Source organism: Piliocolobus tephrosceles, chromosome 2 (assembly GCF_002776525.5).
Source record: "Piliocolobus tephrosceles isolate RC106 chromosome 2, ASM277652v3, whole genome shotgun sequence".
NCBI lineage: Eukaryota > Metazoa > Chordata > Mammalia > Primates > Cercopithecidae > Piliocolobus > Piliocolobus tephrosceles.
This window is the reverse complement of record NC_045435.1, coordinates 71852543-71875715: the sequence shown is the minus strand read 5'-3', so window position 1 is coordinate 71875715 and position 23173 is coordinate 71852543. Positions and strand designations below refer to the sequence as shown.

The following is a 23173-nucleotide window of genomic DNA, read 5'->3' as shown; positions in this document are numbered from 1 at the left end:
TACCCTTTTGGCAAGGACTATTGCTTGAAAAGCTAATAACAGTGGGAACCACATCAACAGTCAATTAAAAAAACAAAGCAGATTATTTTGAGTGGTTTTCACTGGCTCTTGATGGGTCCACACATATTACTGATGTTATTCAGGTGTTATCATTTCTTTGAGGAGAAAATGCCAAGCTGAAGTGACTAAAGAATTAGACTCTGTGAAGAGTCTAGTGGAACTAGTGGAAGTTTGTGGAATAGTGGAATAGTTTGTGGAACAAGTACAGGTGAGAATATTTCAAAAAGGTTGGGAAAGAACTGCAAAACAACTGAAGTGGAATCTGCTAAGACGTGTTGACAACTGATGGTAGTAAAAATGTGTGTGGAGCATAAAAAGCTTTATTTGGACAAATGTATAAAGCTTATGAAATGTTAGGTGTTTAAAGCCTATGGTTATTCACTGTACTATTCATTAGCTGGTACTTCGTGGAAAATATTTGACCTATCAAGTGCTATAGAACTAGTAGTGTCAATAGTGAACTTTATTTTCTATCACGGACTTACCCATCATCCATTTTGTAATTTTTTGTCATAACTGAAAGCTCAACACCTTGACTTGTCCTACTACACAGCAATTTGATGGTTTAGCAGTGGGGTAAAGTTTTATTTTGATTTTTGAGCTCAGGGTCAAGATTAAAATTTTTTGAACTAGAACTGTTCTCAATCACTGTAATTCAACACTTAATGGCTCTGAATATTAGCTTTTGCTTCAGAGTTGATCATGTTTCTTAATGGATTGTACCTAAAATTACAAGGCGAAACTGTTCTTATAGGCAAAACTTATACTGTGATAAAGTAATTTCATTGACAACACTGTTTGGATCACAGACTGTTTTATACACTTTCCATGCTGTCAAAAGTTAAAACAGGAAATGACTTCTCTATTACACACAAATTTAAAGTGAATATATTTTTTGAGCTTAAATTGCAGTTCCAGCACTGTTTTTCAGACTTTGATATAAATGCAAAGGAAATCTTTATATGTCAAAATCCATTTAACTAGCAATTGAGGAGCTTCTATCTCATGTTTAATTGCAAGTGATTAATATGCAATGTAGTGACATGCTAAAAGGCAAACATCAAGAGAAAACTCTAACAGAATTCTATACATGCCTGCCAAGTCATGAATATGTTTAATTAACATTATATGGTTATGGACAGATATCAGTGTTTGGCAATATCAATGCATGCAGAAAGGCATTTAGAAAGATTGAAATATATAATATCTCATTTCATGTCCGCATTAACAGATAAACATTTACAATCTCTTTTGATAACAGAGAACACTAATTGAGCAAAATATTTTCCTCTCCCAATATCCCATTCATCTCCTCAGGTGATCTGTATTAGAAAAAACTATACTCAGTTATTATGATTGTATTTTGAATTTAATCAATAAAAAAATTTTGTGCAAATTTATTTTCTCTCTTGACATACAAATATACATATAATATCATTGATTTCGCCTCTTGGCCCTTCAAGACTAAAATCTTTACTATCTGGCACTTTGTAGACAAAGTATGCCAACTCCTAAAGACCTGCACTCCTTAGAGTCTGTCTTTGCCTCTGCAGATTCATCCGGTACCATTCTCTACTCAACACATGCATTTCTTTTAGTTGTTTTTCTGATATATCCCATACATTACCAGGCCTTTGCATGTGCCATCTCTCTAATTGGAGCTCTCCTCTCTCTCCCTTTCTGTACATACTGTACCACCTCAACTTTGGCCTGGTAAATTCTTCAGAACTCAGTTCAAAGCTCATTTCCTCTGAGAAACCTTCCTGACCTGGTTATCTGCTGCAAAGCACCCTGTAATTGGGTAATTCTTTCTTTAACATCTGTCTTCCTACTGGAATGTCAGCTCCATTATGACAAGACCAATATCTTGTTAAAACCTGGGAGTATCCAGAACCTACCACAGTGTGTGGCTCATAATGATATGAAATATACAGTTGTTAAATGAATGAATGAATGAAAGGCTGAAGCTGAATTCTTCTTTTGGAACTGCAGTTAAGAATGCCCTGCTACTCAGGTCCCCTTAAGCTTTACCATGCTATGAAAAAGTCCTTGTTTAATTGTGGCCTCATATTCCATTTTGTATAACTACCATGTCACATAATTCCACCCCTCCACCCTCTGCGCCTGCACAATATTTCATATTTTCCACTTCTGGAAATAACACTATGATGAATGTATTTGTGCCTACATTTTAGGATTTTTTAGGGTTACATTCTGAGAACTAGGTCAAAAGTCATGAAGATGTGCTTCACACAGCCGAACTAAGAAAGCCTCTTGAAAACAATGGATAATCTCACTTGAAAAAAAGAAAGATGGGCCGGGCGCGGTGGCTCAAGCCTGTAATCCCAGCACTTTGGGAGGCCGAGACGGGCGGATCACGAGGTCAGGAGATCGAGACCATCCTGGCTAACACAGTGAAACCCCGTCTCTACTAAAAAATGCAAAAAACTAGCCAGGTGAGGTGGCGGGCGCCTGTAGTCCCAGCTACTCTGGAGGCTGAGGCAGGAGAATGGCGGGAACCTGGGAGGTGGAGCTTGCACTCCAGCCTGAGTGACAGAGCGAGACTCCGTCTCAAAAAAAAAAAAGAAAAAAAAAGAAAAAAAGAAAGATGAATATAAAAATATAATTAGAAGAAATAAGTTATAGTACTTTATTTTTATTTTTTTGAGACGGAGTCTTACTCTTGTCACTCAGGCTGGAGTGCAATGGCACGATATCGGCTCTTTGCAACCTCCGCCTCCGGGGTTCAAGTGATTCTCCTGACTCAGCCTCCTGAGTAGCTGGGATCACAGGTGTGTGCCACCACATCTGGCTAATTTTTGTATTTTTAGTAGAGACAGGGTTTTACCATGTTGGCCAGGCTGGTCTCAAACTCCTGACCTCAACTGATCTGCCTGTCTCAGCCTCCCAAAGTGTGAGATTACAGATGTAAGCCACCATGCCCAGCCAAGTTATAGCATTTGATAGTACAGTAGAAAAATTATATTTAACAATATAATATTTATATAAAATTATACATATTTTATATATTTGCATATAAAATAAAATATATAGCATAATGTATTATGATCTTATATGTGATATATACTATATATTACAATAAAACAATACAATATAGTATAATATATATTAATATAAATATATTTACTATAGATAGTTAACAATAATTAATTATATATTTCAAAATAGTTAGAAGAATTGTAATGTTCCTACCTCAAGGAAAAGATAAATGTTTGAGGTGTTGGGTATCCCAGTTACCCTGATTTGATCATTACATGTTGTATATATGAATCAAAATATTACTTGTATAACCAAAAATATGTATGACTACGATATACCAATAAAAATACAAAAGAAAGACAAAAGAAAAACAGTGCCAGTTTAATAATAAAATAGGACAAAATAATTTCTTTTAATTTTTAAAAATTTGCATGCATTTGATGATGAATGGAACTGAGTTGGGAGAGTTATTTCTATCCTCCCACCTGGTCTTGGTTTTTGGGGCCTGTGGTAGTTCTGGAGCTGGCCCATGCCACCAGCGACTGGATTGGAGGCCAGACTAACTGGTCTTCTGTGAGGAACTTTCTCACCGGCTTAAGTATAGGGCCATGGGCCTTCACGATACAGGCAGGCAAAGAATGCCTTCTGTATCATCAAAACTTATGCTTTACTCAAACTCTTCTGACCCAGCAGAGGAGCGAACCTGAATCAGACTGCCTGGAGCTTGTACCACATCTTGAACAACCTCTTTATGCCTCAGTTCCTGGTACATCTGTAAAATAGGGATAATAATAGTGCCCCCCCCACAGGTTTGCTGTAAATGAGAGAATGCACGTAATGTACTTAGCATAGTACTTGGCCTAATATATGTGCTCAATAAATATGAGCTGCTATTACCATAAAGGCATTTTTAATGTGTAAATATCCATCATAGCCTGTTTTCAGGGAAATGAGTAAAAGTCTGGGTAATTATAAAATTATAAAATTTAAAAAATAAAGCCAATACTGGGTTTACACCATTACTGCTGTCTCCTTAACTGGGATTCCGTTATTTAATTGAGATAAAGGCTGAGCTAAAACTTATTGATCCTGAAGAATAAAAACAGTCACACTGAGCAAGTAAATACCAAAAACCCAATTGTCAAGCAGACAGTGTCTATTTCAGTAAAGAAATATATTAGAAGCACCCACTCACATTCCTTAAAACACTAATTTTTATTTCTTCATTAAAGCAGGCCTTCTAAAAATCTCTTTTCGATGACTATTTTGTTAGCCTGGTTTGAGCTATTACATATAATTAAGTGAATGAATCTCTGTTCCATTAAGAATAGTTTGTATTTCACACTTTTCACTAATTCTTCTATTTTTTTTCAATCTATATGAGGAGGGCAGATTGGCTTCTTTGATTTGGGAAGACCAGCATGTCTTTGACTGGAATATGCTTATTTAAAGACTTATTTAAAGTCGTCAGAGGGTGCTGGGGGTAGAAGCAAGCTGAGTTGGGGGTGGAGGTGAGGATTTTGCTAAGAAAATCCATACAGATAGTAACGAACAGAGATTATAATAATCATAGGGGCTAAAATCTGCCTGTTAGGGTCAAGATTACATGCAATGAAATTTACTCTTGCATGTCCCTGAAATTGCCCATAAAACACAGCATATAGGTTTTTTTTTTTTTTCTGAATATAGCCCTGGACACTTGCCTATATATGAACATACGTATAAATGTCTAATTTCTATAGGACTATACAGAATAAAAATTAGACTACCTAAAATGTACACGTACAGCATTTTACTCTACTGGTCTGTGGTATGATTTTTACACTTGGTGGATAGTTGGACTTTCATAAGTTGACAGCAAGTTTGGAGGTAGCCCAGGTCAATACATGAGAGTGGACGGCACTGAGCATGTGTGTGTGTACACACGTGTGTTTATTTCAGGTGCCTGAACTCCACTGTTTGCAAGTGAACTGAAGGATAGGAACTGAATCCATCTCCTCTATGGTAATATAACTTTCGTTATTTTTTAATTTCAAAGCAATTCTTTGATTTACAGCCCTTGCTCTAGCACAGGAATGTCTGTTAGAATATATCCCTTAGAACAGTGGCCCGAGTTCTTCCCTGACCCTGCAAATTCCCTTGGCACACAAGGAAGACAAAAAGCCCTGTAAGTGCCTCTCACACCCAGCCAAGACGTGATCATCCTCTTATGCTACCTGTCTCCGAAGGCCTGTTCCAGAATCTTCTACCTGAAGGAGATCAAAATGGGCAGCTCTGAGAAAGGGCATGGGGAGCTGTGGTGGAATTCTGGGTGGGACTGAAGGGCACTTTCACATTCTGGCACATTGGAGAGTTGAGGGTATACTGCATCGCTGACAGAGGAGCTTGAAATTCTGACATTTTCTTTCAGCCCTCGTCTCTGGGCCATGGTCTCCTTTCTGTCTGTCTGTCCCTCATGCAGAGATCTAAGCAGAGTGAGGAGAAACTTACTAGACCTCTAGCTGAACTGGTGCAGCTAAAGCATTTGCCCAGAAGTCCACCCCCAACCAAGGGGTGTTTCACACGACTTATTCCTGGGGTCAGGTGGCAGCCATGTGGACAGGCTCAGCCTGGGCTTACACTGCATTTGCATGTCCTTCCCACCAGCTGTCTCAAGCCAGCTCCCTTCCTTAGTCACCTTGGCCAACTTCTGAAACAATGTGGCAAGCCTCAGGGCTACGAAAACGTTACAACATTAATATCTAATACTTGTGCACCTGCTATTTGCCCAGTAGGATACTAACAGCTTTACATTTTTATTTCATTTATGCTTCACAAGAAGTCAATGAGAAAGGGGCCACTACAGTCCCTATTTTATAGATGAACAAACTGAGTCCCCCCTCTCCCCACCCGTTTTCCCGGAAGTTAAATAACTTGCCCAAGATGGCAGAGACTCCAGCAGTCAGATTTCAGAGTCCACATGCTTGACCTCTGGGCTCTGCAGCCACTGATGGTTTTCATTGTGGCACTGAGGGCTGAGCTGCTACAGGCTAGAGGGGCTGATCCCACCACCAGCTCAACTTAACATCCCAAGAATTTGACCTTATTCTCACCTTGTTGTTCCAATCTCCCAGTGACGGCACAGCTGGGAGGAAGATGCAGATTTAATGTATGTAAGCTGCCCAATAAATAGTAGCTATTTTAACTATAATTAGGGTAAACCAGAGAAATAGTGCTCTCCATTGTTCACAACAGTGAACTTGATATTGAGACTGATTTTGACCAGTTTTGCCCTTGGAAGTGAGACAGCGTTGCTGTTCTCCAAGTGGTTCCAGATATCTAGTTTTACCCTGAAGGACTACAGCTCTCCTTTAGTTTTGCTTGGGGAAAACATTTTATTGCCAAGGAGATTTGGAAAATTGAGGTTTTCTTTTCCACCTAACCCCCCACCCCGTAGCTCCCGGCAGAAAAGCAAAAGAAAGTGAGGAATGATTATTTGAGAGCTGAAACAGGGCTATTTGGAAAAGAGAGTGTTATAACTGGCCAGGGTGTGAGCATCCCAGAGAAGACTGGGCCACAGGCCCTGGGGGGCCAGATCGTGGTAGGTATCTAGTGGGAATAGGATATGGCACAATTCCTGAAGTGTGTTTCATGGGACCCTGGTTATTTGGGGGAAATTAAAATCTGTAAGCTTGAAAAGAAGGTTTTGTGGTTGGCTTCATTTAGGTTAGTGGCTCTCAAAATATGACTCCAGATCAGGGGCATCAGCATCATCTGGGAAATGGTTACAGATGTCAATTTCTGGCCTCTCCTCAGACTGATCATATGGTGGGTTTTGTTTTGTTTTGTTCTGAGATGGGGTCTCACTCTGTTGCCCAGGCTAGAGTGCAGTGGTGCAATCATGGCTCATTGCAGCCTTGACCACCCAGGCTCCTCCTCACCTCTGCCTCCTGAGTAGCTAAGACTACAGGTGCACACCACCACACCCAGCTATTTTTTTTATTTTTTATTTTGTAGAGATTGGGTCTCCCTGTGTTGCCCAAGCTGGTCTTGAATTCCTGAGATCAAGCAATCCTCCTGCCTCAGCCTTCCGAAGTGCTGGGATTATGGGCACAAGCCACCATGTCTGGTCACCTGCTTGTGTTTTAACAAGCCCTGCAGGTGAGTTTGAGAACCACTGCTTTAGTGGAATGCTGGCTAAAGTTACACAGGTTTATTTCCTGTATAATTTGGTCCCACCTCACATGCTAATGCTTACTGTGACTCTTCAGGAAGGAAATACTATATACCAGCATTTTCTCCCAAATGTGTTGGGCGGTGGAAGCGTATTTTCAGGAAGCATCGCTAGGAGATGCTTCTCTGGACCACACAGGGGAAGTCAGGCAGCATTTCTCCTGACAGCTGGGGGCTAGAGAGGGCTCCGTCCCAGCTCCCAGATACTCATAAGGAGTACTCAACGGGCCCTGGAGATTAATTTTGAGCTCAGACTCTCTGAGCTGCCAAAGAACACCAAGAATAAGAAGAAGAAAAAAATGCCGACAGGCAATTGTTATACCCAGCTACCTCCAGCCCAGGCATCTCCCAAAAGCCTTGGGGAACAGCCCATGTAGTGATCATTGTTTCCATAAGGTGGTGCTCCTGGCTTTAATTATTTTTAGTTTCTGGCCGAAACGGTAGTAACCAGCTAACAAATACAATTTATGTTACAGTTTATCTACATGGGTTTCCTACAATCACATTTTTATTTATTTATTTACTTATTTTTTTAACAGAGTCTCACTCTATCACCCAGGCTGCAGTGCAGTGGCACTAGACAGGCAAATTTTTTGGTTCTGGGTCACTGAAACATACAGTGTATTTCAAAACATCATGTTGTACACAATAAAAATATATAATTTTTATTTGTCAATAGATAAGAAACATAATATATAGATTTTGGAGGGAAGAAATGGGGGAAGAACATAATTTCAGGGCACATTCTAAAGCTCATGCTCTCTCCCTCTCAGCTATCTTTACTCCTTTCAGTGCAAGGAAAAATATTTAATGACTAATTTACAAGTAATCAATATGGCTATTTAATCGGATTTGAGGTCACTGATTGGCTTAGATGGAGAAGAGAGAGAGTGAGATAGCTTTTTTTCACAGACACAAACTTAATCATGGCAGCTAGAAAAGGAGATCAGGAAACAGATTTTCCTGGAATGTCACAATTGGACATTTCTCCTCTTAGGTAAGGGAGGCAGGTTGAGCTGCTTTTTTATATTCTTATTTTGATTAGGCAGAAGTGTTTGCAATAGAGTTTTCAGATTTAGAAAATAAAAATACAGGATGCTTGGTTAAATTTGAATTTCAGATAAACAACACATACATGTTTAGTATAACTATGTCCCATGTAATGATAACAGTATACTTATTGTAAACAATGTTCATTGTGTACTTGAAAAAATAAAAGAGAGATGGTGTCTCACTTTGCAGCCCAGCCTGGAGTGCAGTGGCGCAATCATGGCTCACTGCCCCCTCAATATTCTGGGCTCAAGGGATCCTCCCACCTCAACCTCCAAGTAGCTGGGACTGCAGGCATGCACCACCATGTCCAGCTGATTTTTAAAGGTTTTGCAAAACCAGGGTCTCATTACCTTGCCCAGACTGGTCTCAAACTCTTAGAATCAAGCGATCCTCAATGTGTGTTTGAAATTCTAATTTAACTGGGTGTCCTGTATTTTATCTGGCAGTTCTGCCTTTCCCAGAACTCTTTTTTCCCAGAACCCTACTTTCCCAGCTCTCTTCTTTGTCTTCCCCTACCCACATTTCTGAGGCAACCCCAGGCAGGGCTCCTGGCTGAGGTGGGACTGGAGAAATGGGCCATGCTTGGGTAAACTTAAACATATTTTTCATGAGCCAGGTTTCTGCCCCACACTCTCAGGACTTCAGAGGAAGGCTATAAGTGGCAGCGGTTTCTGACCTGGCTGTACATTTGAATCATTTGGGCAGCTTTACATTCTACTCCTGCCAGGGCTCCCCACCCTCAGAGATTCTGATTCAGTTCATCTGTGTGGGAAGGACCTGGGCAGGTGCATTTTAAATTTCCTCAGGTGATTCCACTATACACCCAAGGTGAGAAACAGTACACAGTTGACATGCTCCTCGATTTACAATGGGGTTATGTCTCAATAAACACATCTCAAGTCGAAAATACCATTAAGTCAAAAATGCCTTTAATATCGCTAACCTTCTGAACATTACAGCCTAGCCTACCTTAAATGTGCTCAGAACACTTTCATTAGCCTACAGTGGGGCAAAATCATCTAACACAAAGTCTATTTTATAATAAAGTGTTGAATATTTTGTGTAATTGATTGAACACTGTACTGAGTGAAAAACAGAACGGTTGTATGGGTACCCGAAGTAGGGTTTCTACTGAGTGTGATTTGCTTTTGAACCATGGTGAAGCTGAAAAATCAAGTGGAATCGTCGCAAGTCGGGGACCACCTGCACAGTACAGTGTTTCTCAAGCTGTACGTGCCCATCACCACCTAAGACCTTGTTCAGCTGTAGACTCTGACTCACTAGGGTCTGGGCCGCAGAACCTGCATTTCCAACACACCCCCGGGTGACACTGATGCACTGCGTAGACCACACCTTGACCAGCCAGATTTTAGAGTGTGAAAAACTTATTATTGTAGACCCTGTGTGTGTATCTCTAGTTCTCCAGATATATCACTTAATAAGTTTTCTGTCTTCTAGCTCCATCTGTATTTCAATTATTCTAAAGAAGAGGTCATTTCCCCTTGGTTCACAGAATGAACTGCAAGCTGGCTAACTGAAAGAGGTCTGAGCCACACCCTCGACAGAGGCTTCTTCCTGCTTTTACCTTCCTGGTTAGGTGGTTTTTCTAATTACTTGGGTGGTTCTATGTTCACCTCTCGAGGAAGAATTCACGAGAAGTGAACATAAACACTGCACCCAAGGTTTATTTCCTAAATGGTCTTCCTGATACTGCAAAATGGCTTAAGTGGGAAAGCACATTCGTTTGTTCCCTCAGCACCACTACCACAGTTATAAAGACAAGAATGAGAGAAAGAAATCAAAATTCATCTCTCAACCCATCTGTAGAACCTTACCGGTGACTTCTTGATGTCAGAGACAGCATAATTCCCTTGTGATATCCATCTGGCAGATTCAGTTAAAGAAAGGCCGGTTCCATAAAGGTTGATGCTAAAACGACCCTGGAATACATGACCAACAAGAGATTTTCAGTCCACGTGATGTCCCCAACAAAAGCAAAGGCAAAGGTGATACAATAAAAGGTACTTTGGAAAAGGGAAGGATGTTGATTAATTGTGATAGCTACTAATTATTGATGGTATTTAGTTTTGTTTGCCCAGGAGCAGCCATTCTTCATGCATCATCTTAATCATCCTCGAAAGAGCTCTATGAAGGAGGTTTTCTTTACAGATGGGGAAACTGAGGCGTAACGGAGGTGATTAACTTCTTCAGGATAAGGTAAGAGTCCAACTCACATCCTCCTGACTTCAAAGTCCTTGCTCCATTCGGCCTCCCTAACACAGCAGTCCTGATGTTGCTCACAATTATCAGATTCCTTCAGGAACAAAATGTCACAGTGTAATTTTTCTAACAAGATCTTGGTGCCAAGCTTCCTGGGTTTCCAGCTCCCTGGGGCGACTAGCACACCGCGTACTAAGCACAGCAGGGCGGGACTTCAAAGAGGCGCTTTCCCCAGGACGGTCAGCAGAGGGCAGGGTTGGCCTGCTCAAGACCACCTGGGCCTGGAGGATGCCGCTTCCAGGCTCCGTCCGGTAAGGTACATCTCCCAAACCCCACCGAGGGTGCCTTTCAGAACATGGCCTCTCGTGCCTCTATATTAATTTCTAAAGAGACGGTGCAGCAGCAAGACCCTCTCACTGCTTTCTCCAATTGTCTCTCTCACTCTCTCTTTCAAAAACGACTCGCAAAGGCATCTGAAATACTTTCTTCTTGAGTCTTCCTACTCCACAATGAGCAGTTTCAGAGCTAAAAATATTCCGCATGAACACTCCTGATTGTTTTCTCTCTGAACCTGACAAGCCAGCCCTTTGTCAAAACAATCTCTTATAAACAAGAAGAGAGGCAAGGAGGAGCTCACAGCTGATCAGACCCACGTGTAAATAAAGTTCTTTCACCTGTGATTAGATCCTGGCCAGATCTTTTCTTACCTCTTGGAACCTCAGTTTATTCATCTGTAAAATGGAAGGTACTAAAACTCTCTTCCCTCTGAGCACCGTACAGAGGACTAAATAAAATCAGCCAAGGCTGGCACTTAGATATGCAAAAAGATGGCATCTGTCTTACATTTTCTAGTTGCTTTGTAAGTGTTCGTCTGATCTCTTCAATATGAACAGGAAGCTTATTGAGAGCAGGGCCTTACTATTGCTTTGTTTATTGAATCAGCTATGGTTTTAACATATGACTAGCCACTTAAATATTATATCCTAGCTCCTCAATTAAGATTTCCAGGACTAGGTGTAGCTTAGAGGTCTCTCAATGCCAGTTCCATAAATATTGACTAACAAAAGTTTATAAACATTTCTGGAGTGCTGGATTCCACAAGATAGAGGTGACCAGAGGACTTAGTTTGGACTAAATCAGTGGTTCTCAACAGGGGACGATTTTGACCCCAGGGGAAATTTGGCAGTGTCTGGAAACATTTTTGTTTGTCACAACTGTGGGGGGCAGGCAGTGGTGCTGCTATTGGCATCTGGTGGGTAGAGACCAAGGATGCTGCCGTGATACACAGGGCAGCCCACAACGGAAAATTCTCCAGCCTGAAATGTCAACAGTGCTGAGGCTGATTGAAAACCTGGTACAAAGGGTAGATTTACCCTAGAATCTTGCTCCCTTCTTTACTTGCAGTGTGACCTCAGGCAAGGAGCCCATCTGTAAAATAGATAAGTAAGACTTAGCCTGTGAATAGGAGGTGATTAGCTAGAAGGCATAATGCATGTCACTCATTACCTGGCAGACAGTAGGTAATATTTAAAAAATATTTTTGGGCTGAGTGTGGTGGCTCATGCCTGTAATTCTAGCACTCTGGGAGGCTGAGGCGCGTGGATCATATGAGGTTGGGAGTTCAAGACCAGCCTGGCCCAACATGGTGAAACCCCGTCTCTACTAAAAATGAGAGGTGACAACATGCTAGCAGCGCTCGCTCGATCTCAGTGCCTACTCGACCTCCGCGTCCACTCTGGCCGTGCTTGAGGAGCCCTTCAGCCTGCTGCTGCACTATGGGAGCCCCTCTCTGGGCTGGCCAAGGCTGGAGGCAGCTCCCTCTGCTTGCCGGGAGGTGTGAAGGGAGAGGCGCTGGCGGGAACCAGGGCTGCGCGCTGCGCTCGCAGGCCAGCGCAAGCTCAGGGTGGGCACGGGCTGGGCAGGCCCCGCACTCAGAGCGGCCGGCCGGCGCCGCTGGCAGTGGGTAGCGAGGTGCTTAGCACCCCAGCCAGCAGCTGCAAAGGGTGCACCAGGTCCCCCAGTACTGCCAGCCAGCCCACGCTGCGTTCGAATTCTTGCCGGGCCTCAGCCGCCTCCCCTCGGGCAGGGCTCCGGACCTGCATCCTCCCCGCCCACTCCTCCTCCCCGGCAGTGGGCTCCCAGGCAGCCTGAGCCTCCCCAACTGGTGCCGCCCCCTGCTCCATGGCACCGGGTTCCATCCAAAGTCCAAGGGCTGAGGAGTGGGGACTGGCAGGCAGCTCCGCCTGTGGCCCCCGCAGTGGTAAACTGCTCCTTCCATGCTGTGGATGCTTTGTTCTGTTTTTCTTTTGTTCTTCACAGTAAATCTTGTTGCTGCTCACTGTTTGGATCTGTGCTGCCTTTAAGAGCTGTAACACTATGAAGGTCTGCAGCTTGACTCCTGAAGGCAGAGAGACCATGAACCTACCAGAAGGAAGAAACTCCGGACAGGTCCGAACATCAGAAGGAATAAACTCCGGACACGCCATCTTTAAGAGCTGTAACACTCACTGCAAGGGTCCACGGCTTCATTCTTGAAGTCAGGGAGACCAAGAACCCACCAATTCCGGACACAAAAATTAGCTGGGCATGGTGGTGCGTGCCTGTAATCCTAGCTACTAGGGAGACTGAGAGGTGGAGGTTGCAGTGAGCCAAGATTATGCCACTGCACTCCAGCCTGGGCAACAGAGTAGGACTCTGTGTCAAAATTTTTATGACAATATGCTACAGAGATTCATGGTTCTTATGTGGTGGCATGGCTGCCGTGCTCAGCTGTTCCTAATTGTAGCTGCACTGAAGCCTCCTCAGACACTGGGTTTTGTATGTTGCATTATTCCATTGGCCATTTTCTTTTAGCTTATTTGAGACAGGGTCTCACTGTCACCCAGGCGGGAGTGCAGTAGTGTGATTTTGGCTCACTGCAACCTCTGCCTCCCGGGTTCAAGTGATTCTCATCCGTCAGCCTTCCCAGTAGCTGGGACTGTAGGTGTGCACCACCATGCCCAGCTAATTTTTTCTTTGGTAAAGATGGAGTTTCACCATGTTGGCCAGGCTGGTCTTGACCTCAAGTGATCCACCTCCCTCAGCCTCCCAAAATGCTGGGATTACAGGCCTGAGCCACTAGGCCCGCCACCCCCTTCTCCCAAATTTTCTTATCTTAGTACCATTTCTGTCCCTAGGAGTGGTTCCACATAATTCAAAGTGCCCAGGCCATCCTAGTGCCAAGAATGCCCCTCTTCTCTCCCTCTATTCTGCTTTCCACTCAGACTGCCTGTCCTACCTGTACTGCAAGAGAAAGGAGACTCGATCTGCTTTGGCACTGAAGTTTTCGGGAGGTCCAGGTTGCTGACCCAGCTTCTTTCTGGACAATGCCCCCAGCCGAACTGGGCGTCCAGTATCTAAACATACTGGATATGTACGTCTACTAGGTCTGTCTTCCCAGAGGGGTTGAGGAACCCAGATGCAACAGGAGATCGCCCTCCTCATTTTCCTTCTGCCCTTTTCAGTTTAGGGATCTGCATTTCAGCAAATGTCCTAGCTGATTGTTAGCACTCTGAAAGTTGAGTTCCATCAGGGAAGTAAAGACTTAATGTTCTTTGTGGCTCTGCTCTGGGACATCTTTGCCCTTAAGAGCCTAATCTTCAGCCAGGCGCGGTGGCTCAAGCCTGTAATCCCAGCACTTTGGGAGGCTGAGACGGGCGGATCACGAGGTCAGGAGATCGAGACCATCCTGGCTAACACGGTGAAACCCCGTCTCTACTAAAAAATACAAAAAACTAGCCGGGTGAGGTGGCGGGCACCTGTAGTCCCAGCTACTCGGGAGGCTGAGGCAGGAGAATGGCGTGAACCCGGGAGGCGGAGCTTGCAGTGAGCTGATATCCGGCCACTGCATTCCAGCCTGGGTGGCAGAGCGAGACCCCATCTCAAAAAAAAAAAAAAAAAAAAAAAGAGCCTAATCTTCAAGGTCTAAAGGGCACATGAGTTGTAAACACTACCTTCTGTTGCCTATTCTAAAGAAGAGTGATTAAGAGTTGTACGTTTACTAGATGGTCTCTAAAGGTTTGCAAAAGATGTGCTTAGACCAAAGGATAAGCCTGTTTTCTGTTGTACAAGAGCAAACATTGCAGAAATCTTGCCTGAAAACAGAATCAAAAAGACACATCTACTATCATGGATATGAATTCAGACATACTTAGGATCAAATCCAGACTGTACTGAGCAGCAGCTGTGTAGGTTTGGGCAAATCCTCCCAATTTCTACTCCTTACCCTCTTCCTCTTTAGAAAGGAGGCATTTTCATAGAATACTCTGGTGATTTAAATGCTACATTGAGTAGACAATACTGAGGACAGTGACTAAAACATAGATGCATAATAAATGCTAGCTATTAATACCGTCAATAATAACAGTGTCACATCTACTGTCAGGATAAAAAAATTCTGGTTATGTTTCAAGATGAGGGCTGTCGGGGAACCCACTCTTATAAATAAATACATCCACAAAGCAATAGTGGTCAATGAGGTAAAAGAAACAAGTTCTCAAACATGACATCATTCTGCTTCGATTTCTGGGCAATCACTAGGTCAAAGGCTGAAGCATCCACTCTGAAGCAGCCTCCACAATCGCGCTTTCTACAAACCTTTTCCTGGAAAACTGATTGGAAAAACTCACATCTTGCATCAGTATAGCTGGTGCTAAATATACATGTCTAAGGAATTGAATTCTTAAAGTACCCAATATGGTTTGAAGAATGAGCTGGGAAAAAATAAATTAGAGCCTCTCACAAGCTTTGGGTTTCCCCATTTAGGAATTGCTTCATTGTCAGGATTTAGCAAATCAATCAGTTCATTTGTCTGTGAATTATTAAAATAAATGAATGCAAATTACTTTTCATTTACTTAAGCTTCCCAAAGGATGTGCATAGAGAAACAAGAAAATCCTGAGACATTTGAAGAAAGCAGGACAGGGTCAATATATTAGCCACTAAAATGCAACAGATACCAATGGGGTTTTTGAAGCCATCAATTGCCCTAAAAAAAACCGCACTTCAAAAGTTTTCGATTCCTGGGTAATGGAAGAAAGGCTTTTCACCATTATGTCCTTTGTTTATTTTCTTTCTCCCCTGAGAGCTTCCTCTCCCTTCTCTAAAATGTTTAGCAACACTCTTCTAAAGCATGAGGCTGAAAAAACACTTCGTTAAAAGAACGTTCAGATGTGTTTGTCTTTGGACGTTCTCTGTAGTTGGGGGTAAATCCATCCTGTGGAGACAGGGCTTGGGATTCTGAGTGCATCACGGAGTCCCAATCTTCAGACTTTTGAAGGTGCACAGGCAAAGTGAGAAACTCTTGACAGAGTTTAACAACAGATTTGTGCAGACCTCCTTTAAACCGAAGAGAAAACTGTGGCCAAGTTCTCCTGTCCAGAATCACTGAATTCATTGTTTGTCCTGCCTTCCAAGGGCAGAAGCTTCTTGCAAAGACCAATGCCTGCTTTGCAAAGTAAGCCCGAGCTGATTATGACAGCATGTTTCAAAAGACAAGCTAAAACTTGCCACGCCTCTCTCAGGCAAGAAAGTATAGAACCATAGAATGGGCAGAAAGATTGCTGCTGAGTGGCTCTGCTGAAAAGTCATCCAGCAGAAGATGATGAATTTGCACTTCTGGTCTGAACACTGCAAACTCTGTAGAACTGAAGTAGGGGTAACAGGTTGAGTCGAAGACATCCACAGAGCCCCAAGCCTTGGTCCCAGAGGACTTCTAGAATATATTATTATCTCATGGGTCTTTGTTAACCTGTCATCCTCTCTAATAGGCTTTAAATTTCTCAAGGGATGAATGTTTATGAGTCTCCAGCCAAAAGGATGGTTCCTGGCACAAAGTGAGCACTCAAGAAAGGTCAGCTGGTTTATTGCTAAGACTATTCTAGAGCCATTTCTGAGTACTCTTCAGGAACCAAAGGAAACCCAGATAAGTCTTGAAAATTCTGAGATCTCCAGGTCCAACCTTTATTTATTTAAAAAAAAAAAAGGTTTCATGCTTATTTTGAAAAATTTAGGAAATCCAGCAAAGTTAAACATTAAAAAAAAAAAAACAAAAACAAAAACTTACCAATGTACCCAACTAATGTTTTGAAAAAGTCCTTCCAAACTTTTTCCCTGTTTATACATTAAAAGAAAATATAGATGGGATCATACTGCATGTACTGTTTTGCATCTTGTTTTTTCTGTCTAATCCATGTAAAGTGTTTTTCGATATCATGCAATATTCAGATTCATGAAGCCTGACAGTGGTGTGTTGGCACTCGCTTGAACTGACTTTTGAGAGTCAACTGTCTGCCTTCTTCCTAGCCCTCCATTTAGTGACATAATGTTGATGACTTGAAATCAATTATGGGGAGAATATTTATACCATGGCAATTGACAAATGTTACAAAGCAGGACCTTTTTTTTTTTTTTTTTTGGAAGAGTCAGTCATTAAATATTTACTAGCACTCTGCTGACTGTACAATATTCATTTTATTAACCACAATAATTTGTTTAACCAAGCCCTCGCTACCCGACATCTAATTTGTTTCTAAGATGACATGTTTTGTTGAATGCAGAAGTTAGGCATGTAGCTATGATCATTTCCTTAGGGCCCACTTTCAGGAGCTGAATTACGAGATTAGACTCCAGAGCATTTGTGAGGGTCTTGATACATGTGGCCAAACTGCCCTACAGAGCAACTGTTCTAATCACATTCCCAGGAACAGATGCAACTGAGAGTGTCCCTGGGAAAGTGGGAAGTAAATCCCTCGCAAGGGAGAAGGCACCAAGGACATACCTGTGGGCATTTAGCAGCGCTGTAGCAATCCCCGGCTGTGGCAAAAGGGACGGGATGTCCTTCGCTTGTCCTTGCAAACTGTAAGTCAGTGGCTGTGGGGTGGAGAAGGGGTTAAAGGCAAGGGAAGTTAAGAGTGGGAGAAAGGCAAGGAAGTAATGGGACATTAATAAGGAGACAGAAGGGAAGAAGAAGAAGAAGAGGGAATGGGAGAGAAAAGCAATGTGAACTATTAGTGGGCAAATGGATCCAGATGCTCACTAGCTTTTTCCTCATTATATTTGTGGTTCTGGGAGCTTCATTCCCTGGGCTTCATCAGCCCTGAAGGTCTGTCTTCCCACAGTATGGAAGCCAAAAAGGGGGTTTCAAATGACTTTGGAATTGATTCCTACATAAATAAATATGTGAATCACCTCACTTAAATGTAGCGTAATTGGCTGGTTGAGAACCTCCTGTTATCCTGCGTCACGGGCTTCAGGCCAGGGGGAAATAAGCCAGAAAGAAAGCATTTCCAGCTACTTAGGAGTGATTCCCTGAGGTTTCCTCTGTCCTCCTGTGGCCTAGGCACTATTATTGCCAAAATGTGGAGCAATTAGAACCCCCATCTTGAAATTATTAATGGCAGTTTCTGAAGTTTGGGGCTAGCCTGTAATTTTTTATTTTTTAAAGAGTCAGTAAATACAAGGCCAACCCAAAGTGCATGTTGTTAACCCCTATTGTAGCTCCTGAGACGAGCTCTGCACACGGAAAGGGAGGAGTTAACCTGAGAATCCTGCAAAAGCTATCTGCCAGAGAGACTGGAGGCCAGAGGCAGGTTCCATCTTTCCGCCTTGTCTTTCAGGAATGGCCTTAATCTTTCTACAGTTCACCACACTTTGGTGAGAGGGAAATCCCAGTGCTCCATTCTGAAAGGAAAGCGGCCCTTGCCTGCTTCAGCGTGTAGAACCCTTGGGTCTTAACTGGGGTCTCTTCCTAAGTGGAGAAACTGCACACCCTCTGCCTTTAGCCCTCATTAGTCTAGCTGAAGGAAATTTAAAGTATCTTGGTCCAAATCACGTTTAATCTATCTCAAGAGAAAAGCAATGCAATATTATGGGGATAATGTTAATGAGGAAAAATTAATTATTCATTATTTCTGTTTTTCCTGTATGCAAGGGAACATGTTGAGGTATTTTAGCTGTCCTTAATCACTTCTATGATTAATGTCCCCAACAGAGATGCAGCGCTGGCGAGAGTATGAAATCAGCCCCCACACAGGCTAGTTTAGAAAAGGTAATTCTGTGTTCCACTTTTCTTCTGCAAATTGACAACTGAATAAAATTAGTTTTATGTCCGTGTAAGCATGTACACTGTGCTGGTGAAAGCTGGGGTGGGGGGTGGTGAATGTTGCCCATGAATTTCTTAGCTTTGGGGTTTTGTATCTGCTGTTTATTCTACCTTGAATACTTCTGCTACCACCTCTGCTCCCCCACACTGACCTCTGTGCCTGGCTAACCCTAACTTGACCTTAGGGTCTCCATTTCGATATCATATTTTCTGGAATGCTGCCCTGACCTCCCACATTTCAATGGTGCTTCTTTCATGTGCTTTCATCTACTTCATTCATTCAATTCATTCATCACGAATTGGAGAGAGCACCTGCCTTGTGTGAGCCACTTTCCAGGCACTGGGGATACAGCAGTGAACAAAAAAGACAAAACTCTGCTGCTGGACTGTCCTTGCTGCACTGTAAGCTTCCAGTGTTCTTCCTCTCCATACCCTCAGCACCTCCCTGCTAGCCAATATGCAAGAAATGCTTGCTGTCTGAATAGAAAGAAGAACGCACACATTCCCACAGGACACCCCACTAACTTACTTATTATCTGCATGCTGGTCAGGTCTATTCTGATTTTCTGAAAACTGGAAAACCCAGCTGCCGTGTAATCCTTCCGACATTGGCAGTCATCACGCCGGCTCCCGTTATAGGGACATTCCGTTGGGTTGTGTAACCTAAATTATACAGAGAATGTTCTGGTAAGGATGGGAAAGCATTTCTAGGGATCTCCAGGCCTCTGAGATCTTCTGAGCCTGGCTCTCCTACCTGTGTCCATAAACCTCGGAGAAATTCTCCGAGTCTCCATGCACCAGTGTCACGTACTCTTTGGGGTGGTCAGAGTGCATCCCCGCACAGAATATCTGAAAAACCATAAATAATCCAGGACGAGAGGCTCAGAAATGAGGTAATGACAGCAGTGATCACTTACTCTAAAAATATTCTTGAAATAATGACTGGTATCTGACATTCACCTTCAGAAGCTTTCCTCTAATCATCAGGAAATATTCACCATCTTCACTGGCACCTTTGAGTCTTTTTACCTCCTTGCAATTCTGGGGTAACTCACCTAGAAAACACAAATCACAAAAAATAGGGTGTGATGCTCCGAGATGTGAATCATCTGCCTATAGAATGAATGACATTGTTCACACTAAAACTTTGTAGTAAAGGGAATGATTTCTTTAAGAAAAAATTCATATTTCTAAAAAGAGCAGGCAATCAAATGAAAAATGATAATCCCGTTCTTCATGCTAAAGAAAGATAACTTCAGTTGGCCAACTTACAGTTATAGATATTGCGGCAGGTTTTTCGTTCTTCTGGCTTCAAATCAGTGTGGCATAAGTGGCTGGGTTGGTCCTCATTGGTTAAACATTGCACAGATCTCTGCATCACTCCAACACCACAAGACACTGAGCACTGTAAGACAAATGAGAGTCAGTGGTGTGGCTATGGAATGTGGGAGGCATAGGCTTCCGGTGGTGTGGAGCTCAGAGCCCTGATGTCATCTTGTATAGGGTGTCACTTCAGACTCTGTGCCACTGAATACAAAAAGCTGACATTTACTGAGCACTATGGGCCAGTCTCTGTGCTAAGCTTTATAGATTCATATTCATATATTTATAAAAACATATATAAAACACTTACATGTATGTATAAAATTTGTGTAATTTTACACACACACACATAATTTTTTCATTTAAGCTTCACAGTACCCCTATGAGATACTATTACCATTATCTTATTTTTTACAGGTGGGATTGGGGCTCAATATTAAGGAATTTGTTCAAGGTAATAGTGGAGCCAGGATTCATACCCTAACTGCTTCCAACTCGTTATACACTTTTGCCTAATCACTTTTCAATTCTTTCTTTTTCTTTTTCTTTTTTTGTTTTTTGATATGGAGTTTTGCTCTTCTTGCCCAGGTCAGAGTGCAATGGCATGATCTCTGCTCACTGCAACCTCCACCTCCCAGGTTCAAGCGATTCTCCTGTCTCAGCCTCCCTGGTAGCTGGGACTACAAGCATGCACCATCTCGCCCAGCTACTTTTTGTATTTTATTAAAGCAGCATGAAGAGGGAAATTTATAGCACTAAATGCCCAGGAGAGAAAGCAGGAAAGATCTAAAATTGACAACCTAACATCACAATTAAAAGAACTAGGGAAGCAAGAGCAAACACATTCAAAAGCTAGCAGAAGGCAAGAAATAACTAAGGTCAGAGCAGAACTGAAGGAGATAGAGACACAAAAAACCCTTCAAAAAAATCAATGAATCCAGGAGGTGATATTTTGAAAAGATCAACAAAATTGATAGACCGCTAGCAAGACTAATAAAAAAAGAGAGAAGAATCAAATAGATGCAATAAAAAATGATATAGGGGATATCATCACCGATCCCAAAGAAATACAAACTACCATCAGAGAACACTGTAAACACCTCTACGCAAATAAACTAGAAAATCTAGAAGAAATGGATAAATTCCTGGACACATACACCCTCCCAAGACTAAACCAGGAAGAAGCTAAATCACTGAATACACCAATAACAGGCTCCGAAATTGAGACAACAATTAACAGCCTACCGAACAAAAAAAGTCCAGGACCAGATGGATTCATGGCTGAATTGTACCAGAGGTACAAAGAGGAGCTGGGATCATTCCTTCTGAAACTACTCCAATCAATAGAGAAAGAGGGAATCCACCCTAACTCATTTTATGAGGCCAGCATCATCCTGATACCAAAGCCTGGCAGACACACAACAAAAAAAGAGAATTTTAGACCAATATCCCTGATGAACATCGATGCGAAAATCCTCAATAAAATACTGGCAAACCGAATCCAGCAGCACATCAAAAAGCTTATCCATCATGATCAAGTTGGCTTCATCCCTGGGATGCAAGGCTGGTTCAACATACACAAATCAATAAACATAATCCATCATGTAAACAGAGCCAAAGACAAAGACCACATGATTATCTCAATAGATGCAGAAAAGGCCTTCAACAAAATTCAACAGCCCTTCATGCTAAAAACTCTCTATAAACTATGTATTGATGGGACATATCTCAAAATATAAGAGCTATTTATGACAAACCCACAGCCAATATTATACTGTATGAGCAAAAACTGGAGGCATTCCCTTTGAAAACTGGCACAAGACTGGGATGCCCTCTCTCACCACTCCTATTCAACATAGTGTTGGAAGTTCTGGCCAGGGCAATCAGGCAGGAGAAAGAAATAAAGGGTATTCAATTAGGAAAAGAGGAAGTCAAATTGTCCCTGTTTGCAGATGACATGATTGTATGTCTCACCCTAAAATCTCTTTAAGCTGATAAGCAACTTCAGCAAAGTCTCAGGATACAAAATCAATGTGCAAAAATCACAAGCATTCCTATACACCAATAACAAACAAACAGAGAGCCAAATCATGAGTGAACTCCCATTCACAATTGCTTCAAAGAGAATAAAATACCTAGGAATCCAACTTACAAGGGATGTAAAGGACCTCTTCAATGAGAACTACAAGCCACTGCTCAATGAAATAAAAGAGGACACAAACAAATGGAAGAACATTCCATGCTCATGGATAGGAAGAATCAATATTGTGAAAAAGGCCATACTGCCCAAGGTAATTTATAGATTCAATGCCATCCCCATTAAGCTACCAATGACTTTCTTGACAGAATTGGAAAAAACTACTTTAAAGTTCATATGGAACCAAAACAGAGCCCGCATTGCCAAGACAATCCTAAGCCAAAAGAACAAAGCTGGAGGCATCACGCTACCTGACTTCAAACTATACTACAAGCCTACAGTAACCAAAACAGCATGGTACTGGTACCAAAATAGATATATAGAGCAATGGAACAGAACAGAGTCCTCAGAAATAATACCACACATCTACAGCCATCTGATCTTTGACAAACCTGAGAGAAACAAGAAATGGGGAAAGGATTCCCTATTTAATAAATGGCGCTGGGAAAACTGGCTAGCCATATGTAGAAAGCTGAAACTGGATCCCTTCCTTACACCTTGTACAAAAATTAATTCAAGATGGATTAAAGACTTAAATGTTAGACCTAAAACCATAAAAACCCTAGAAGAAAACCTAGGCAATAGCATTCAGGACATAGGCATGGGCAAGGACTTCATGACTAAAACACCAAAAGCAATGGCAACAAAAGTCAAAATTGACAAATGGGATCTAATTAAACTAAAGAGCTTCTGCACAGCAAAAGAAACTACCATCAGAGTGAACAGGCAACCTACAGAATGGGAGAAAATTTTTTCAATCTACCCATCTGACAAAGGGCTAATATCTAGAATCTACAAAGAACTCAAACAAATTCACAAGAAAAAACAACCCCAAAAGTTGGTGAAGGATAGGAACAGACACTTCTCAAAAGAAGACATTTATACAGCCAACAGACACATGAAAAAATGCTCATCATCACAGGCCATCAGAGAAATGCAAATCAAAACCACAATGAGATACCATCTCA

General features: G+C 42.2%; 1 protein-coding gene across 2 annotated transcripts in view; it reads right to left on the bottom strand.

Annotated features, from left to right (window-relative positions):
- The window catches only part of ADAMTS9 (ADAM metallopeptidase with thrombospondin type 1 motif 9), a 192312-nt gene that overhangs the window by 7533 nt on the left and 161606 nt on the right, over nucleotides 1–23173 (bottom strand). For both annotated transcript variants that reach the window (XM_023200389.2, XM_023200398.2), the window contains 6 exons: nucleotides 19958–20090; nucleotides 19646–19740; nucleotides 19440–19534; nucleotides 19215–19348; nucleotides 17363–17454; nucleotides 10161–10265 (listed from right to left, as the gene is read on the bottom strand). In XM_023200389.2, the coding sequence (XP_023056157.1) occupies nucleotides 10161–10265; nucleotides 17363–17454; nucleotides 19215–19348; nucleotides 19440–19534; nucleotides 19646–19740; nucleotides 19958–20090 (654 nt within the window). The remainder of the gene's footprint in view (nucleotides 1–10160; nucleotides 10266–17362; nucleotides 17455–19214; nucleotides 19349–19439; nucleotides 19535–19645; nucleotides 19741–19957; nucleotides 20091–23173) is intronic.